Source organism: Centruroides vittatus, unplaced genomic scaffold (assembly GCF_030686945.1).
Source record: "Centruroides vittatus isolate TY-2023 unplaced genomic scaffold, ASM3068694v2 scaffold_907, whole genome shotgun sequence".
NCBI lineage: Eukaryota > Metazoa > Arthropoda > Arachnida > Scorpiones > Buthidae > Centruroides > Centruroides vittatus.
In genome coordinates this window covers 1,968,109-1,989,798 of record NW_027122720.1, presented here as the reverse complement: position 1 = coordinate 1,989,798, position 21,690 = coordinate 1,968,109, and the positions used below count along the sequence as shown (strand labels likewise).

The following is a 21,690-nucleotide window of genomic DNA, read 5'->3' as shown; positions in this document are numbered from 1 at the left end:
TAAAATATATGCTCAGTAGTGGTCTATCCTGTACATCGTACTTTAATCATCCTGTCATCTAACGCCTTTTGGGAAAAATGTTTGAATTGAAATAACGTGACCTACGGTTTGCATTAGAAGTTCCTCTATACGTAATCGGGGCCTCCCGACACGTCCAAACAAGACGTTCATATCTTGTTTTCAGATTTTTCATCTTTGTAATAGCTTCCTGAGATTAAGGGAGGACAGACGTCGACAGTGGAAATCCATAAGTTTACAATTTTTTTAAATCGCAGCCCAATTTAAAAAAAAAATTACAGATTTATATAAAAAATGAATCGAACGAGGAAGAAAAATTCAGATCTTAGACGTTGATATTAGAATTTCAACCTTAAACATAAGAAGTAAAAGACAAAATAAACTAGCAACGAGTTGTTTAACTTTCCCGGCAACATTTAAAGTTTTGGGGGCGTCATCCGTTATCATAGTATATTAAAACAATTTTTTATATTTTTAACTATTATAAAATGGCAGAAAGCTTAATTTTAATGGTAGGGACGAGTTTTATAAAAAAAAATGGAAATGCTAATAACAATAATAAGGTCAATTTGTTTAATTAAACGTTTTAATTAATTAGTCAATCAGTTTAATTAAATGTTATTTTTTGCTGTCTACTTGGACAATGATTATTAGTAGGACGTTAATTAAATTATTATTAATTAATTTATTAGTAGTTTAATTAAATGTTTTATATAACTCTATACAATTATAATGTGTTTGCTTATTTTATCACTTTTATCGCTCTTAGAATCGAGAAAGTAAAACAAAAATATAAAGACTTGTCGTAATATTTACTTTAGGTAAAATCTCTTCATCGTGACACGAGTACATGTGTCGTTCCAACCCATCATTTCGTTTAAAGCAAGATCCATAGCCATTGTAATTGCAATTGAAAGGCTTTTCATCCGAATGCACTGTCAGGTGCCGTCTTAAATTTCTGTTTTTCTAGAAACGATTCTCGCAGAATTGGCATTTAAACGACTTCTCTCCTCTGTCAATCCGCATTTGTCCACGTAAATGTTCTTTTCTCCGAAATGTTTTGGTGCATATCGGACATTGATGTTTTCTTTCCTTTTAAAAAATTGTGTTGAGTAAAAATAAGTGATAAATTTAAACAGAAACTATTTATGATGTTACAACTATTATGGTAAAATCTATATGTACTGTCAGTTTCATACGAGATTAAGATTGAACGTGTCCTGTCAGAAATTATGATAAACATTGCCAAATAAAAAGGGTTCCACAAAATAAAGATTTTACTCGCCATTTTTGCTTTTAATTAATTATGTGAGATCTGGAATCCCCTTGAACGTAAAGTTTTCCTAAATTATATCCGAATTAATACTTACTCCTTTATATTCGGATATAATCCGAATATAATCCGAATTATACTAAAATTATTCCCTAAATCGAATCGAAATTTCTTCTATTATAAACATCCTGCCAAAAACTGTCTTGAATATAAACATCCTGCCTAAAAACGGCCCTGGACAAGAAAATATGCGTCCCCGGCCGTATAATTGTCAACTATCCATTGTTCTTACGCTGAGTACAGATCATCTTGCAACTTAAGTTTATAGTTAGCGCCCGAATTCGCCGTATTGTTTCCAATCCCGGGAACACCTATGGCCTAAGCACCTGCACGTGACCAAAATTCCCAGCAAAAAGCTATGTATAAGATGCTTCCTCCCTCCCCCGGTGGAGAGTCAATCATCGATTCATATCGAGTCGCGATCTTACCCGTTGTGCCTACGGAATATATTTGACGATTGTGCCGCAAGTGCCACGGACCCTTCCCTACAAAGGAATAAGCGATCATCGTGACAAACAGCATATTTGAATTACTGATTGGTCAAGAGGTATGGAACCCACTTATGTGAACTCTCTCTCTCTCTTCGCGTGATAGGGATATATAGCTTTTATATATATATGTCACCCCTTTTAATGTCAGATTTTTGTAACGTATATTTTGTTTTCCATTAAATCGTTGTTATCCTGTTAAATGGTGTCTTGTTTGCTCGAATATTCGCTTATCGTCTTACCACGACTCCACTTTCCCTCCTACACTCGACCAGATAAAAAGCAGTCCCGTCCCTACGGGATCCCTACCGACAAATTAAGCCATTCCTGACAAGTGGGCAAGTCCCCCCGACTTGTTGCCGACATTAACCAGAGGTCTGACCTCGTCGACTCTCCTCGGTACCCACAATTACAATAGTAAATCCTGTAAATTTACATTTTCTAAATTGAATCTAAATTGACTGTTATTTAAATTGAATGCAGAAATCTGGCCAAAAATGGGAACAGCAATGCGGTGAAATATTTTTATAAAATGTTCTCGGTATGTTGTAAAATGTTGTTCTTTCAAAGTGATTAAATGCGTGTGATTAGAACACAAAAATAATTGGAAACACAGAGATATAATTTCATTTTTTCCGTTTTTGTATGTGACTTTTATCTAATTTCAAATATTTCAGCTGTCACATTCATATTATTCGTCATATTTTTAATGTGTAATAAAAAGTAGTTTTAAATCGTATTTTATGCATCTTGGCATTTTACTCTTTTCAAGTAACAAATGATTTTTGGTTTTTATCATTTTTGAAATTTTGTGGACCTTCACGTTGAAGTTTTCCTGTGAACGATTTCTTTCTAAATTAATTTATGTACGTAATACTTAAAAATGGAAAGTAACAAATGATTTAATTATGTAACTTGTATTTGCGATGATTTTGGCATTGTTTTTAACACCGTCTTACTTTCAAAACCCCTATTGATGAACTCGTTAAACCTTTGGCTCTCGGACATGGAATTTTACGGCGATTTTGTAATCGCCATCTTCAATAAAAGAGCATTGCGGACCATTTTTTATGCTAATTTTCAATCTTGTACTGATTATGCACTGCTTATCTGATCAATGTGGGAGCTTCCTTTTACACAAGATTACTTCTGCTATTAATAAGATATATCTTACGCTTAACAATAGGTGTAACCTGCCTTTCACTGTTGACTTTATATCGCTACAGTTCACCTGGCTTCCCATCTTCCTTTGAAAGAATTAAATGTTTTGACTGCTTATTGAAAATATTTTAATGATCTTATCTATTAAGAATTTCTTTCACTGCAAATAACATCGAGAAAACTTCGCACATTTACTTACGTTTTTATATTTTTTTCGCCTAAACCTGTCCAAACGATTTTTCTTTAACCGTATTTCGTGAAACCTTAATAACTTTGATGAATTTTTATACCTTGACTTCCCGGATTTTATAATGAAATGTAAGAAAGCGCTGTATCTCTTTTCTTATTTCAGGGTTATTTGTTCTTGTATGTTTTTGTAGGTAGTGAAAATCAAATGGCTAACCAACTTTTCCTGTAAATTTAATCAAAAAATAAAAATTCCTTTCTAAATATATTAATAAACCGTGTACCATTTGTGGTATTATTCCTCATTGTGTTAGAAGGATAATGCATTTTTTGTAGCTTTTAAACTTTTTGTCGGCAGATATTTCGCAATTAGAGAAGAATTGGAAATTATCTGCAGTCTCCGTGTGTAAGTCATATGGAAGTTTCACAAAGAAAAAAATATTACAAAGTATGTAAACAGCTAAACACTTGTAAATCTCAAGTTTCCGTTGTACAAAATAAGCACAGTAAAGTTTATTATTAAACTTCGATTTATTGAAATTAGTTTTAGAAAACATTTTCTGCTTTTTACATTTTATTTGAAACGTTTGAATCACTAAAAAGGAACGTTAAAGTTTATTTCTTCTTGTTCAATAAAAATACAAGTATTAACTACTTTTACAAACAAATACGAGTCAATAATTTTCATTCATTTTTGTTATCGTTTTGCTTGGTAAAAAATATTATTATTCAACATTCTTAATATTATGACGTGTTAATATTCAATGCCTATTGATAAGAGAATGTTTGTAAGCGACAGTTACAGGAAAATGGTGTCTGTCCGGTGTGAAGACGAAGATGTCCAATCAAGACACGTTTGTATGTAAAACTTTGTTTGCAATGATCACAGCTAAAGAGTTTCTCTCCGGTATGAGTCTTCGCACGGTCCCGTAGTCTGTTGGAATGGGTGAACTTACGATTACAGAATTGGCAAGAGAGGAGCCCTTCTCCAGTGTGAATCCTTCGATGACATTTTAAATTGTACTTCGAAGTAAATTCTTTCTTGCAACTGCCGCATTCATATTTTCTATTTTTTGTTTCGTGACGAGAGAAATCTGTAAAATAGATAAATTAAAATATCAACAGTGTGAAAATCAAAACCTCCTTCTATTCAATGCCAATCCAATATGGAAAACGTGAATTTTACCACACTATTTTAGAAAGTATTGTGAAACTTGGTATACAATAAATTACTAAATTTAAAATTTGTTAAACGTGTGTGCAGAGAGAAAAAGAATTTTTCTTTTTAAATAAGTTTTCCTAAAAGTAAAATTTACAGGTTACGACCTGCTGTAACGATTTCGTCACACCAGAGACAATAACCGCTTACACCATTGTTCACAAACATTACCAATTCCGATAGATACTATCACAAATTAACATAATTTATACGTATATATTTTTCTGGATACAATTTATATGAAGAATGGTTTGCAAAGAACATTTCGATAATAATTTAGAATATCTTTATTTAATTTTTTGTGTTTCTTCAATTGCAAGAACTGTGTTTTTTTCTTTGGTGTATTCTTCTATCATTTCTGACGAATGACTTCAATTTTAGTCTTCCACGAACACAAGCTAAACGCATTCCTCCACTCATCTTGTGTTTTCCCAGAAACATTTCTTCGACTATTAAACAGAAATGTCCTCTATTAGTCGAGAGCGGATCTGCAAATAAAAAATTCTGCATGAACTAAGATACGAGACTGAGGTCGAAAATTATTATTTTCTAAATTAAACTAAATATATCAAAATTAAATAAGTTTAGAAGTTTTTTCTTCGATATTTTGTATCAGACAATTACAGCTTCGTCTAAAATATGTAAAGAAACGAATTCAAGTTAATTTCTCTTATCCAATGGTATGTTTTTATATGTGACATTATGGACTTCCGAACAAGATTTATGCGCGTTGTTTAGAATCAAGTAGACAAAGTTACACTGTATTTTACAAAGGTCCTTCCGATTAATCACGTTTTCAAGCTTTTATTACAAAATTAAATTTGCTCTATTGCTAATCACCAGTCTCGGTTTTGAAAACATTGTGGGATACGATCGAAAAGTGGAACGTTCTATTTTACTTCTGTTTGTAAAAGAAAACAAAATGTATGTCACTAGTAAGAAGCTAAATGTTGTGTACTATCTAAACTTATTATATTTTTTCTTCCTTTTTTCATTCTGAAGAAGTACGGACCGTGTGAATGCGGAGACAAGGAAACGAACACAATTAACACGAAGAAAACTCCCGAATCAAACTATTTATTCCATTTCTTCCCGAAAGATTTGTCCTATCATAAAACGGCTTTAAATCTATTCAACAGTTAAGATAGAAACGAACGTACCGGTACTTTACCACTTCTTTATTTCTCAGCTGCACTCACTTAACTGTCAATTTAAATAAAATAAGTGCTGCCATTTAATATTCTTAAATTGAAAATTTCTTTTACACTACTATACAGTCCCTGGCCAAATTATTAGACGCACTACAGATTTTTCATAAATCAATGTTTCATACCCGGTTTGGTGTAGGTCTATCTTATAAATCATAATTTTGATAAACGAAACTTATTTTTTAATGTCATTGTATACCTATATTTGTTATATTTCATTACAATGTTAATATATTGGTAGGTATCAGAGCTTAGACATTGAAGTATAGCGTACAAGTACGAACGTGTTTCAGTCGCGTTCTCGCTTGCTACTGGTGTGGACGTGTTTCTGTTCACCTCTTGTATTTAGGTCATGATATACAATTACGCAAGTGTTGTGTTTTCTTCGATAGTAGTATTTTTACCAACCAGATATAATAAATTGTGATCTTTTGACATGGGGAAAAAGGGAGACCTTTCACCACGTAAAAAAGCTGAAGCCAAAGCCCTCGTTAATACAAAAATGTATTCCAACCGTGAAATTTCGCGAAGGTTGAATGTGTCTGAAGCTAGCGTACGACGTATAAAGAAAAAAGTTGAATCAGATCAAGATCTGAGTTCGAAAAGAAAAAATAAATGCGGCAGAAAGCCAATTTTCAACCCAAGGTCAGAAAGATGTCTTAAGAAAATTTGCTTAGAAAACAGATTTGCTACCACTAAATCAATAAAATCTCAATTGGAAGATGCAAAAGTGAATGCTTCTGAGTGCACTGTTAGCAGAAAATTGAAAGATCTGGATTTTAAGGCTTACCGTCCAGCAAGAAAACCCAAGTTAACAGTTGCAATGAAAGCAAAGCGTTTGAAGTGGGCCAAACAGTGGCGTGATAAGGATGTAGACTTCTGGAGATCATTAATTTAACATTAAATAGATTATTTACTATAAAATAGACAAATTAACAGTAGATACTTGATTCATAAGATATATTTTTTTTTGTTTTCTCAGGTCTGTTTCAGCGATGAAAGCACATTTGAAATTTTAGCCAACAAAGCTCATTTTGTCCGTCGTCGTAGAAACGAAAAATTTCATTCTGACTGCGTCATTCAGACTGTTAAGCACCCCACGAAAGTAATGATTTGGTCTGTCATCAGTGGCAAGGGCACTGGGCGCCTGTACGTAGTAAAAGGCACCTTGAGGCAAGACCAATATAAAGAAGTCTTGCAAAATCGGTTGCTGCCACAGGTTAGAGAATGGTTCCCAAATGGGGAACCATTTATTTTTATGCAAGATGGAGCTCCCTGCCACACAGCCAAGTCTGTGAAAACATATCTACAAGAGCAAAATATCCCTCTGTTGGATTGGCCGGGTAATAGTCCTGACATGAACCCCATAGAAAATGTGTGGGAGCTCATGAAGAGGGAAGTGGCCAAAGAGGTCATCACAACCAAAACGCAGCTTTTGGAAAAAATCATCCATGTGTGGAATCATCATCCACAAATACAAGAGACAGTCCAGTCTTGCATCGACAGCATGCCGCGCCGGATTGAGGCTCTCATAGCTGCAAAAGGTGGCTCAACAAAATACTAAAATTTAAATGGCAATTTTGTATTTTTTTACTATGTTAATAAAAACAAAAATTTTCAATAAATATAACGTTTTATTCGTGTTAGCACCTATGTAATAAAGTAAACTGTACATTACAAGTTAAATTCATTGGTAATAAATATTCAAAGACCAAACTGTAGTAGCTGATAATTAAAATTTGCATAAAAACTATAGTGCGTCTAATAATTTGGCCAGGGACTGTAATTGTACTATTTCAGACATAATTTCTGCTGTATCAATCTAAAGCAATCTTTGAAAAGGATGAACCAGATTCAGCGGCGAAGCTATCATGGGTGACACCCGGCGCGGGCCGCCCCCCGCCGCCCCCTAGCTACGCCTCTGAACCAGATGTTACGTGTCGATTCTTGAAAGAGGCCGATTCGATAATCCTCAAATACGCCACCGAAAAGGAAAGCGAGAAAATTTCGATCCCATTTGAAATTTTTCAGGTTTCGGGAATGAAAAAATAGAAGAAAACCCTGCATTACGTCTACAATGTATACAAATCTGTACTTTAGAAGACCGTGTATGTCCAGTGTATTTTGTATAAAGTTTTGTTTTTCCTTGCTTGAGGAATAAATTGGCTTTCTTACCACGTCAGTGACAGTGGTTCTAGAATGTTCTGTCGCCCGTTGTTGCCTGGAGGAGCAATAAGCCAGCGAGGAACACAGAGACTGTATTTTGGTGTTAGGAATTGATAGTCAACGATATCACGTGTTAAAGATAAAATCGTTTAATCTGTAAAGATTACGAGTACAATCACTGCTTGGTCGTCAAACACACGTGCTAAGAAAAAAAGTGCAATAACAAGAGCTATGGAGCTATTAAATGTTGCCAGGTTGGCCACATACTCCCTCCCCAGTGACAACACTCGGGAGCTTACGAGAAAAACGTACAATTCGTTCCTAACGGATTGTTTGTCGGCGAGGTGACTAATCTTATGTAGTCTCAGCAGATGAGTTAGCGCTTCTGCCTGCCTGTCCGTTGTAACTGTTGGAAGGTGGTAGAGTGGTAGGAGTATCCTTCAGAAAAAAGGAAAGTTTGAGACTGTCGATGGAAACAGTTTGTTTCTTGCCAGGTGTATCTAAAACGAAATATCGTGGGACACAGCAAGGACCGTCGTAGATTGGTTTTAAATTGTTTCTCCCTGTCCATACAAGTCTATGGATGCTTGTATTGCTGGGGTAAGTAATATTCCTTTCGACATCACCGGTAATTTTCCTATTTTCACGTGTTATTGTAAAATTAAAGGTAAATTTTGGAAAAAAGTATGGTTTCATAATTGTTAACTACGATAGAAGAATTAGCCAAGTAAGTAACGAATTATACAATTTGTTTAAACGATGTGCAGAAGACCCGAAAGAAATTTAAACACAGAACAAAAAAACGTAATAATAATAATAATAATAAATAGGTTAAAGTTTAAGGAGATAACTTTTAAATCGAAATTTTTTAAATTTGCTAAAATCGTTTAAATATTATGAACTTTATATCAAATAATTTTCACTAAAAATTAAATTAGATGTACACTTTCTACCACGATTTCACATTTATCGTAAACTGTAACTGAAGTTTTTGTGCGGAATATTCGATCTTGCCTTCGTTATAAAAATTTCAATAATCTGACATTTTGTTTAAATTAATATATTTTCGAAATTAGTTTTCCAGAATTAATTAATCGGACGGATGGAATTTTCTTTCGTGTTCTTTTAGTGAAACCCGGTCTAAAAATTGTTCGCGGCACAACCGACATTCGAATTTACTTTCTTCAACGTCCATTTCTGGGAAGAATTCCACTTGTGAGGATCTTTCAATTCGTCTACTTTCTAAATCGACGTTAACGTTCTCAACAAATTCTTCACATTCTTCTGGAGTAAAAAGAGTCCTTTCTGAAGAACTTTCTTTAAATTCTATTGTCTCTGCTTTTTGAGAACTTGTTGATGGTTTTTCAAATTCTATCTGCTCTTGTTGAACGTTTTGTGTACTTTTCTGAAGTAAATAACAAACAACATAACTGTACATAATCTATTAAAATGTTGATTGCATAAAAATAATTTCAGATAATTTTAGATAATTATAATGCTATTATAAGAGTTAATAAATTTTATGTAATTAATAACCATAACAATAATGAGCTAACAAATATAAAAGATTTTCGGTAACGTTATCAAAGTGAATTATATCAGAAAATAAACTATAATTGCAATTTAATTGCATGGGTGAATGTTGAGTTTATAGTATAAAACGTATCTGTTTGGTACGTACAGGGCCGGATTATCGAATAGGCAAAGTAGACAAATGTCTAGGGCCCGTAATTCGGAGGGGCCCGGCTTCAGTGCAGATGATTTCTCTGTTTCAAAACGAGTTAAAATTATTCAAGAAATTCGATAGGACAGAAAAGGCTGTATTTAAGAATCCCTGATAAGCTCCGACCGACTAGCCATTACCTGAAAAAAAAAGGTCAACAGCAACCCGTGCGTCAGAGGAGAATTCGATGGTACGCTAAGAGATCTCTCGCACCATCTAGGAATATTCCTGATACGTGGTTATGATTTGTTTTCTAAATCTAAACTTATACGTCGCGACATCGCATATTCGATATACCGTTCAGACGTTGCTCGAGTGCGAGGATATTACAATTGAATAGTGTTTTATAAAACTATGACACTACGGTGGGACTCGGGGTGACACCACGATATACGCACCGGGTGTCACCCATGCTAGCTACGCTGATGTCACATTATATAAGATTTGTTTAGAAGCAACTTATTTAAATGGGGCCCCAATTTAAATTTTGTCTAGGGCCCGCTAGGGGCTTAATCCGGCGCTGGGTACGTACCATAACATTCGTAACATTTTTGTTGAATATTGTTTAATCTATTTAGATAAAGAAATCTCGTGTATATATACTTTCGTATAACAAGTTAAAAATATGTACAGTACATTTACACATTATTTTCCAAAATTTATTAACCTTTAAAACCTTTATTAAACTTTTTGGTTCGGGTGTTGAATAATTTTAATAACTAACATTATTACTGTTTTTATATCAATAGTAGAATATTTGTTTAAAATTCACTTCTAAACTTACCTCCAAGCAAGCTTGTTTTTCCTGTTCCGGATGGAACTTTTTCTGGTGTTTCTTTAATTGAAATTTTAATTGGAATGTTTCGTTACAAATATTACACGAAAATGGTCGCTCTCTTGTGTGAATTCTGACGTGACGTCTTAAAACAGCTGGAGATGCAAAAAGATTTCCGCAGATGAGACACGTACGGCTTTTTATCTTCGGGTCATCCGGTGACACCTAGTCGTACAACGAGTTTTCGGTTAATTATTCACAATATATAAAAACACAAAACGTAATTCTTTAAATGCAAATACTTCGTGTCAATTATTTGTAAAAGAAAGTTTTGAATCGTCGATTTCCGCGATTTATTTCGGTGTGATAATGTCGGAATTAAAAGTAAAAGATTTTGTTCTTTATTAAACTCCGCGTACAGAAAATTATAAAAATACAGCTAAAAAGCTGTTCGAGCGTAATTTGCTTCAATTTTATTATTGACATTAGCAAGTACGCACAGTCTTTTTAACTATAAACTGAATTTCCTCTTAAAAGCATAATATAATTCGTAACTTTAAAAAATTATAAAGTAATTTAATATCACAATAAACAACACATTTCTATTTTATGAAACGCAAATAGTAAACGAAAAAATAACAATAAGTGTAAGATGTATCTTGTTTTTATGAATGGGAATATCAATTGTAAGGATAATAATTGCGGAGAATGATTCTCTACAATTATTCTGCGATGTGACTCTGAATGATTCTGTTAATAATTTAAATTCGGAATTACAACTCCATATTATTTGCGATTATCATATACTGCTAATTTCCCTGTTGAGTTTATTATAATAGTACCTCTGAAATTTTATAAATGTTTCCACGTAATTGATTGGCAGAAAGTGGATCGGGAAAACGGTCTTGAGTAGAAAATACGAGGAAACTTAATCACTTCGCAATTTTTGAAGAAAGGTCCAAACTCATAAAGTAGCAGTGAAGATTTCTCGGCTTCGTCAAAACAACAATGATAATTAAAGTCACTTATTGATATCGTTATTTAATATTGGTTTCGGTAAATTAGCACAGTTACATTGAGCATTGTTTGAAAAATTAACTAAATGTTTTATGTAACCCTATAGAGTTTTAATGTGTTCGCTTATTTCATGGCTTTGAGAATCGAAATATTAAAATGAAAATATAAAGTCTTGTAATATTTACTTTAGATAAAACCTCTTCGGCATGAGTCGAGTACGTGTGTTGTTGCAACTGATCATTTCGTTTAAAGCGAGACCCACAGCCTTCGGAATTGCATTTAAAAGGCTTTTCATCCGAATGCACTTTCGTGTGACGTCTTAAAACGCTCATATCCGAAAAACTACTTTCGCAGAATTCGCATTTAAACGGCTTCTCACTCGTGTGAGTCCACATATGTCTATCTAGCTTTTGTTTTGACACAAAAAATTTGCCGCACACGGTGCATTCGTGTTTTCTTTCCTTTCAAAAAATTAAATTGTAAATTTAAACAGAAACTATTTATGATGTTACAATTATTATGGTAAAATCTATATGTACTCTAAGTACGATACGAGATTAAGATTGAACGTGTCCTGTCAGGAATTATGATAAACATTGCCAAATAAAAAGGGTTCCACAAAATAGAGGTTTTACTCACCATTTTTGCTTTTAATGAATTTAATTACAGATAAAATTACAAATCCTGTAAATTTAAATTTTCTAAATTGACTTATTTGCAGAAATCTGTCCGAAAATGGAAACAACAATGCGGAGAAATAATGTTATAAGATGCTATTGTTCTCTCAAAGTGATTAAATGCGTGTGATTCGAACACAACAATAATTGGAAACACGGAGATATAATTGCATTTTTTCCGTTTTTGTATGTGACTTTTATCTAATTTCAAATATTTCAGCTGTCACATTCATATTATTCGTCATATTTTTAATGTGTAATAAAAAGTAGTTTCAAATCGTATTTTATGCATCTTGGCATTTTACTCTTTTCAAGTAACAAATGATTTTTGGTTTTTATCATTTTTGAAATTTTGTGGACCTTCACGTTGAAGTTTTCCTGTGAACGATTTCTTTCTAAATTAATTTATGTACGTAATACTTAAAACTAAAAAGTAATAAATGATTTAATTATGTAACTCGTATTTGCGATGATTTTGGCATTGTTTTTAACACCGTCTTACTTTCAAAACCCCTATTGATGAACTCGTTAAACCTTTGGCTCTCGGACATGGAATTTTATGCCGATTTTGTACTCCTTATCTTTAATAAAACATCATTGCGGACCATTTTTATGCTAATTTTCAATCTTTTATTGATTATGTGATCAATGGCTGCACCTTCTATTTACACGAGATTAGTTCTGCTATTGAGATATGCCTTACGTTTAACAATAGGTGTAACCTGCCTTTCTCTGTTGACTTTATGTTCGCCTGGGCTTCCCATCTTTCTTTGAAAGAATTAAATGTTTTGATCGTTTATTAGGAATATTTTAATGACTTTATCTATCAAGATTTTCTATCCATCTATATTTGGTTTATGGCGTCTGACATCGCCCTCCGACCTCCGGGAACCTTCTCCATCTCTCATCCCGTTTTCACTACATTCAAACTTTACTCCGTCGTACCAAATTCGTCTGGTTCTTCCTCTCTCTCTCTCTCTCTCTCTCTCTCTCTCTCTCTCTCTCTCTCTCTCTCTCTCTCTCTTTTTTGTGGAATTATGTTGGGTGTATTCCATTGGCACTTTCGGGGGTCTTTCATTACTCATTCTTTTTACGTGTTTAAACCAAATACAGTAAGTTGTTTCCTCTTTATTTCTTCCAAAACCGTCTCTTTCGATCCCCTTAGGTCTTTCATTGTGTCATTAGTTATTCTTTCTCTTTTCGAGATTCTGCACGATATTCGCAATGCATTCGTTTCAACCGTTGTTGCTTCTCTCTTTTCTTTCCCAGTCATTCTCCATGCTTCCGCCCCGTATAACAGAATGCTTGTAGCATTATATATATATATTCTCTTGATCTAGTTATTTCTTCACTCCACCATATTCCATTTAATCTTTTAACTGCTCTCTTACCTTGTGATAAATTTAAACAATATTCCAAGAATAACTGTATTCCAAGATAATTTTAATGCTCACATCCCTCAATATTTTTTCCTTCTTCCAGTTCCATGTCTGTTTTAGCCTCTCCTATGCATAAATATTTTGTTTTACTCGTGTTTATATATAAACCTCCTTTAAAATATTCTTCTTTTATTTTTCTTGTCATGTATTCCAGATTATCCTTATCTTCTGCCATTACTATGTATTATTTGCAAATTGCAATGTAATCATTGGTTTACCGTTAATATCTATTCCCATATTACAACATTTCTTTTTCCGTATTTTCGATACTTTTTCTACGTAGATTTTAAATAAAGTTGGTGAGATACAGCATCCCTGTCTTAGTTCTTTTAATACCGTAAATCCTTCTGATATTTCTTTTCCAATTTTTATTTTCGTTATTTATTCTCTACATAATTGTTTAACTGCTTTAATAAGTGTGTTGTTAATATTTAAATCTTTTAATGTCTCCCATAATTTTCATGTTGCGACATTATCGTATGCTTTCGTTAAGTCTATAAACAACAAATGAGTTTCCTGTCCTGTTGCTAATCTTTTTTCCATAATCTGTTTTATACAGAAAATATTGCCTATACGTGATCTTCCTGTTCTGAATTCACTCTGCTCTTCTTTTTCTTTTGTCTGATATTCTTCTTCGATTAGACCTCTTATTAATCGTCCACTTTCCAAGCCAATTTTCCATTCTTTTGGAATGTTTTCTCCATTAAGACATCTTTCGAATAATTTTGTTGTCATTCTAAATAATTTTTCTGTTCCATTTTTTATCAGTTCTGCCGGTATTCCACCAGGACCACTTGCTCTATTATTCTTAAGTTTCATACATGCTTGTTTAATCTGTTTTATCTCTAAATGAATTGGTACATCCTTTTTTTGTATAGATCTGTCATAAATTGAATTCTATCTTCTGTTAATAAATTTTTATAATATTCTTTCGATTGTTTAACTGAGATAAACTGTCCTTTATTACTATTATTTTCATTCCTTACATATTTTAGGAACTTCCGTGTTTCAGTGCATTTTCTTCCTCCTATACAGTGGAACCTCGGTATACGACCTTACTCCGTTCCTGATGCTTGGACTTATACCGAATAGGACGTATACCAAACCAACCTTTCTCGTTCAACCAAATTAATTCGTTCTCATGTAAAAAAACTCTTCTTGATATGGTATATTAATGGGGTTGTAAAATAATTGAAACACTGTTTGAGCACATTAATAAAAGAATAAATTTTATTATAGATTTTAAAGTTATTACAGTAATAATCGCAAATAATTGCTTCTGATACGCTGTCTCCAGCACATTGTTTTTCAGTTATCGAAAGCAAAAGCAATTTGTCAACACGATCTAATGTCTCCGATCTTTGTTTAGAAATTGATTTAACCCCTCTCGCAACGTTAGCAGATTTAATAATGTCTTTATTTTTCACCATTGTCGATATCGTCGTTCTCGGAATACGGTACACAACAGTTAAATCTTCAACACCCGTGCCATCTTCACATTTCTCAACAATCTCTTTTTTCAGTTCCATTGTGATTCTAGTCATTTTTTTAGTTTTCTGTTGCTTTTCATTTGCCTTTTTGCAATTCACGATTAATAAAAGTAATAAAGTTTTACTTACAAATTAAAATCAGAAGAAATTTAACAAAGTTATAGACTGTGGCACCGCGAATGTCTAGTCTGGTCTAGTACACCGATAGTGCTACTTGTTCGTAGATGGCGCATGTAATTGAATTAAGTCGTATACCGAACAAAAGTCGTATACCGAGCAAAATTTGTTTCGTCCAAACAGGACGTATTCCGAATTGGACGTATTCTAAAGCAGACGTATACCGAGGTACCACTGTATGTGTTTCTATTTCTCTATAATTTCTATCCCAACCGAATTTTTTCTTTTCCAAAATTAATTTTTTGCTGATTTTCTAAGTTCCTTATATTTTATTCTATCCTCTTCTTTTCTTAGTGTTCATCCATTTTAAGTAAGTTTTTTTGTATCATGTTTTCAACTTTTTGTTTCACCAGAATTTTTTAAAAGGTTTTCCATGTTCTTCGATTTGTCCTAGAGCTTCATTTGCTGCCTCATGTACTGCTGTTTTTATATTTTCGTACAATTCTATAGTATTATCGTATTCTTTTTCTTTCCATTTTTAATCTAATCTTGTCTGAAACAGTCTTCTCGTATTTCCTTCTGCTGAGCTTTCGAGATTAAATTTGATTACTTCCATTTCCGTTTTTTCTTCTTTTTGTGTCTGTATTACTCTTCTGTAAAAAATAATGGTTTTTGCTGTTACTAATAGTAGTCTGAGCCACAAGTAGCACCTCTCTGTGCTCTTACATTTAAAAATTTAATTTGGGTTCTTTTCTTTGTAATAACATAGTCAATGATTGATTTTCACTGTCTAGTATGTTGAGTCCAAGTATATTTATGAATATCTTTATGTTTAAAAACCCATTATTTACTTTAAAGTGATTTGTATTACAGAAGTCTATTAGTCTTCTTCCACTATCATTGATTACATTTTCTCCGAATTGTCCAATAATTTTGTTATTTCTCAATGATCTTCTCGCATTGAAAACACCCAATAACATTATTTCTCTTGTCTCGCCTGTTTCCTCTATCACCTGTTGCATATTCTTGTAGAACACATCCTTACCCTCATGGGTTTCATCCTCCTTATTATTTATCTATGGTTTTTAAATCTTCATATACTTTTTTACAGCGTATCAATTATATATGATTTTGTAATTGCAGGAATAGTGTTTGGCTATTGTTAGTATCAGACCGTTTGTCAATTGATAATCAGCTGACTTTTAACAGGTTAAACCATAGTCTATTAACGTATGAATATGGTTATCCATAGAGGGGGTGCACGTGTCGTCACATGACTCCGCTCATATATACAGGCGCCATATTGGTTGCCGATTTCACGTTACCCCGCTTGATCACTTTATTACGTCAACATAGAAGAAAGGAATTTTACCGGCTTTGCAGCCGATTTAAAAGGTAATGATTTGATGAAATATAAAGTGAACATTTCTTTTATTAAATTGGATCCATAAGAAATGAAACAAACGGATTTTTCATCCAACGATTTAACCACGTGGCCAATATAAAACATGGAGAAAGTAAATTATTTGGTTTTAACAACTAACGCTGTCACACCAGTGTGACAGCGTTAGTTGTGGATTAGATGAAGGCATACAAATTACTCGATTCTCATAATTATTTGACAAGCGGATTTATTCATCGTGATGAATAAATCCGTGACGAATAAACCGATTTATTCATCGTTTTATTCGTAATGATTTAATTTTGCTTGTAGCAAAGTCTCACATGAAGATAAGTCTTCATGTGGGACTTTCCATCACTCATTACATAACTGCGTTAATATAAAGTAATTGTAATTATATATTTAGTCACATTTTAAGTTAAGTTGTATTTATAATTACCATCAAATTTTTTCTCGTCACTATGGTTGTGTTGCGCAAGTGTCTAACAACCTATTATTAAGGTTAAATTAATTAGCCTAATAAATATGACTATAATAAATTGGAGGGCTTATCACATCAGGGACCGACTGAAACAAAACAGACTAAATTTTTACAAAAATTACCCTTTAATTAACCACAATCAAATTTTTAGTAGACTGCATTTCGGGCACAAAAACATGTTAGCTTATATACACCCATACAGTATAAACACAAATATCTATCAAGACCATCATAAATAGGAATTCCAGACTAATACATTCTGGAATTGGCTGATCAGGAGTTTTTGTGTAAAGGTGTTTCCAAATAATTTACTGTTTCTCCGTGTTCTATAGTTGGCCACACGGTTAAATCGTTGGATGAAAAGTCCATTTGTTTCATTTCTTATGGATCCAATTCAATAAAAGAAGTTTTCTCTTTATATTTTATCAGTGGCGTGCCGTGACATTTGATGACAGGGAAGCTGTTTGTGTAAGGAGCCGACTTTCAGAGGCAATCAATTAATTGCGCGTCAGGGCCCGTTCGAATTCGTTTGTTCGATAATACAGTAAAAACCGTACACTTCTTTAAATGTATTCTTAATAGATTATCCGACGTACTTAATAAATAAGAAAGTTCAATATAATTACCTCCGTTATTAAATTCAATAAATTCCTACGCCCTCTAAATGCCAATTCTCGCTTTGAGAAAAAGCATATAACATCTATTAATTTAGATATGTCTATTAATCGTAATTATCTCGTTATAATTTTCAATATTTATTTTATATTGTCTACCAATGTTAAATTCTATTGCGCTTTGATTTCCAAATTGCTTCAATTTTACGAAAGAATCGTCATTCGTCATAAATTTTTTGGCGACGTATTTATATTTAATTTAGGCATCGGTCTTTCTCTTTTAATATTTTTTTCTTTTTCATTATACGGTCTTGAACCAAAACTTTTTTAAAATAAATTTTTGAATCACTAGCCACGATATAAGGGCTAAAATTAAAATTATAAAAATACTTACTCGGTAAAACAAAATGTGTGACGAATATACATACCTAGTACAAAAAGGTTTTTAATTGTACAAATATACTTTTAAAGAAACTTATAATTAAATATAACTTTGCGAAGAAACGTACATAAAAATAACAAAATATTCTTTACTTTTTAAATCTTAAAACAATCCACTTAGTGAAATACTGTAGCTCCCTACGAGTGGCTAATGAAAGGAATCAGAGACGGTCCAGGTAGGTGTGCGGCGCGTGCATGCACGCGGGTTGCCAAATCCCGAGGGTGCCGATACCGGTCAATGTCAAATGCCTCTTTTGTGGCATCACTAGTATACCTCAAAGGACGCCACAGGGCTGTTGTAAATTTTAAACGTTTCTCACCATAGCTGTAAAAATCTAAATATGTTAAACTTAATAGTCATTTGTTTTCTAACTCAATCGTTTTAATACCAGGTGTACACGGAAATCAGTTTCCCACTGTACTGAGTTAGTGATTGGTTCGGTTAAGCTTTTGTTTAAGTAAAATTCTGGCTCTTTCGGCAGGGTTTTATTTATGTCCCCATTCCCTAATCTCTTAATTATTTAACTACTACTTAGTAGAAATAAGTCGAAACCGGTTACTTTGTACTCGAATATTTGCAGTCTTGGGAATACAGTGGAAAGACAAATTTTTATGACAACCGATACGTAAATCGTAAATTTAAAGAAAATAAATTCTAGAGCTTTTTTTGTACCATTGTACGTCTCATTTGATTAAATTTGGTTGTAAATGATGCTGCCGAAGTAACAGATAATTTGTTAACATTATACAAGAATTGTACACGTTTTTTCTGCATCGCCTTACCGATGGGACGTACTAAATCGTAATACTACCGGTTTAACATTGAAATCCGTAAGTAATATAAGATGGGAAAGCGGAATAAACACGGAATAAATATATCCAATATTTTAATGGATTTTTTTAAACTCCTGTCAACTATACAGAACTATCATAAAAACATGCCAGTAAACTCCTATCGGTTGAGTTAAGTTATAAATCTAGTCTAGGGTGGGCAACCTTTTTTATAACACGAGCCAGAATAAATTTTATGTTTTTTCCGCGGACCGTAGTAGTTAATTGACGACTTCTTGTGACTCGTAATTTTTTTAGTCTGCAAATACGAAATAAATAAATAAAAAGTTAATAACTCCGATGGTCGATGGTCGATACTCCGATCAGTCAATCTAATTCTTATTTTAGTAACGAAAAATCTTGCTACCGAGAATGCCCATAAGATTCAATTGATGCGAGGGAATCGTGTTTAATTAATGTTTAATTTAAGAGAAAACGAATTTTATGTGTTTTTCACCTGTAGCCTGGAAAATTTGTAGTTCATTTTCGAGATTGTAGTACTTCTTTCGTTCTCTAGTATTCTCGATTTGTCTACCTGGACTGCTGTAATAGAAGAATCATAACCCAATAATTCGGCAGTTCGTTTGTCTTTAATAATCAGGTTACGAAGAGGAACTTCATACCCGCACACTTCGTACTCGTTTGTATCTTTGCCCAATTTGCACAACCTAAAGTTACGCAGTTATTGAAGCTACTGAGCATGGTCAAAAATTAAGACAGCGTAAACGCAATTATTCCAGATATTACTGGCAAAGAATTTTGAGAGTCCTGCCACAAATAAGCTACGTATTGATCATTTGTGACGTGCCATAACGAAAGAACAAATTAAAAAAACTAATAAGTAGGTTTAAAATTAATAAATACAAATTTATTCTGACAGTTTATGAGTTATTTATACTTTCTATTCGCAAAATTTCCTCAATCTTAACGTAAAATAAGAAAAAAGTGAATTTTTCAGAAATTTGCGGGATTTCCCGGGTTAAAAAAACAACAGGGATCCCGAGACCCCGTTTGAGAAACCTTAGTGCTACAGTTAGAAGCAGGAATTCTATAAATTGTAACAATGAAAAATTTGTTTAGTTATTGCGGTAATGTCAATATAATTGTTACAGTGCGTAAGTTCGAGTTTAGATTTATAGTTATTATCTTTATTAATATATAAAACAATACCACCATGTTGGTTGATTTTTCGTTCGAATTTCGTAATATGTATGCATAACAGGGGAAAGTGTTGGAATCGCGTAAAATTTGACCTTTTGGGTGTTTGCAAATCTCCAACTCTTCAGATCGTCTGACCTCAAAAAAGTCAAAAAGGGGTAAATTACGTGGTCGTGTAGTTTTGTCTGCGTATTGGCATCTATTTCGTTTAACGTCTCAAAATGGGGTAAGGATTAATGCTTTTGCTATTTTATAATAATTAACTTATATTAAAATCTCGTAAAAGATGGCGCCACATTCAATTTTGTTCCCCTGGTTGAAGCTTAATAACCATTATGCTTTTTGTCGAAAATTTCTGAAATTTTTCAGGGATGTTGCATATTCAACCAATAAGCTTTCAAACTCAGCTGACTTTTGAAAAAAAAAAAAAAAACAAACCAATCTTAAGACGAATAAAACGTGTTGGAAGCAAAATGATTTACTTGAATTATTCATGGAAGAAAAGACAAGCATTAGTTATTTTATTCATTTATTCCTTTCGTTTTCAACACACGAGTCAGGGCTACAGACCGATTAAAAAATAATAATGAGAATGAAAAAATCAGTTCGAAAGTTCGCAACGTCCATTAAGATGTATTTTTACTATTTTAAACTTCCATTTGTTAAAAATAGTTATATAAAACATTTTGTTCAAATCCACAAAATGAAACGTTTCAAATACAATACAAAAATTACAATAAAATAACATTTCAAAATTTATTTTGTTTCCCGTTTCTTTCGTGGAAAATATCATTTAAAATTCTTATTATGATGTTTAATAATATGATAATTTAAACTACCTTTAAAACGGAACTTTTGTACACAATAATTACAAGAGAATGGCTTCTCTCCAGTGTGAAGACGAACATGACCTATCAGATGACATTTTTGTCTAAAACTTCGTTTGCAATAATCACAGGTAAAGGGTTTCTCCCCTGTGTGAGTACGCAGATGTTGAATCAGATTTTTTTTCTGTGCAAAACGTTGTTTGCAATGGTCACAGGTAAAGGGTTTCTCCCCTGTGTGAGTTCGCTTATGCTGAATCAGATTTTTTTTCTGTGCAAAACGTTGTTTGCAATAATCACAGGTAAAGGGTTTCTCCCCTGTGTGAGTTCGCTTATGCTGAATCAGAGACCCTTTTCGTGTAAAACGTTGTTTGCAATGGTCACAGGTAAAGGGTTTCTCCCCTGTGTGAGTACGCAAATGTCGAATCAAGACATGTTTTTGTATGAAACTTCGTTTGCAATGATCACAAGTAAAGGATTTCTCTCTGATGTGAGTCTTGACGTGGTAATGTAGACTGCTGGGGTGGCTGAACTGACGAGTACAGAATTTGCAAGATAAAAGTCCTTCTCCAGTGTGAATCCTTTGATGATATTTTAAATTACACTTCGAAGCGAATTCTTCCTTGCAACTGTCACATTTATACTTCCCATTCTTTGACTTCTGAATGTTTAAACCTGTAAAATACGATAAATAAAAATATTAAAAGCATTGTCTAAAGATCGAAACTCTCTTCAATTTATTGTCAACCAAATATCTAAATTCTAGCACTATATTTTTAAAGTTTTGTATGCGGATAGAAAACTACTTTGCAATTTTCCCACGAGTTTCCTTACACTAAAAGCTAAAAGTTACAATCTATTGCCACGATTTCACCATACCACACCCTCACTGTTTACATCATTGTTCACAAATATCATCAAC

The 21,690-nt window shown here is 33.1% G+C and overlaps 2 protein-coding genes across 2 annotated transcripts in view; one reads left to right on the top strand and one right to left on the bottom strand.

The window, feature by feature from the left end:
- The first annotated feature begins 6,049 nt into the window (after positions 1-6,049).
- LOC136990360 (uncharacterized) lies at positions 6,050-14,882 on the top strand. The gene is made up of 2 exons (XM_067288754.1): positions 6,050-6,505; positions 14,874-14,882. Exons 1-2 carry the CDS (start codon positions 6,050-6,052, stop codon positions 14,880-14,882), a joined length of 465 nt encoding a protein of 154 aa, XP_067144855.1.
- Positions 14,883-20,724: 5,842 nt separating this feature from the next.
- LOC136990387 (zinc finger protein 850-like) overlaps positions 20,725-21,690 on the bottom strand; it is a 48,318-nt gene continuing 47,352 nt past the window's right edge. The window contains exon 11 of the mRNA XM_067288778.1: positions 20,725-21,238. Coding sequence (XP_067144879.1) covers positions 20,734-21,238 — 505 coding nt within the window. The 3' untranslated portion in view covers positions 20,725-20,733. The remainder of the gene's footprint in view (positions 21,239-21,690) is intronic.

What these genes read in the sequence shown, in the direction of transcription:
- LOC136990360 (XM_067288754.1), top strand. Translation starts at nt 6,050, where the DNA reads ATGGGGAAAAAGGGAGACCTTTCACCACGTAAAAAAGCTGAAGCCAAA.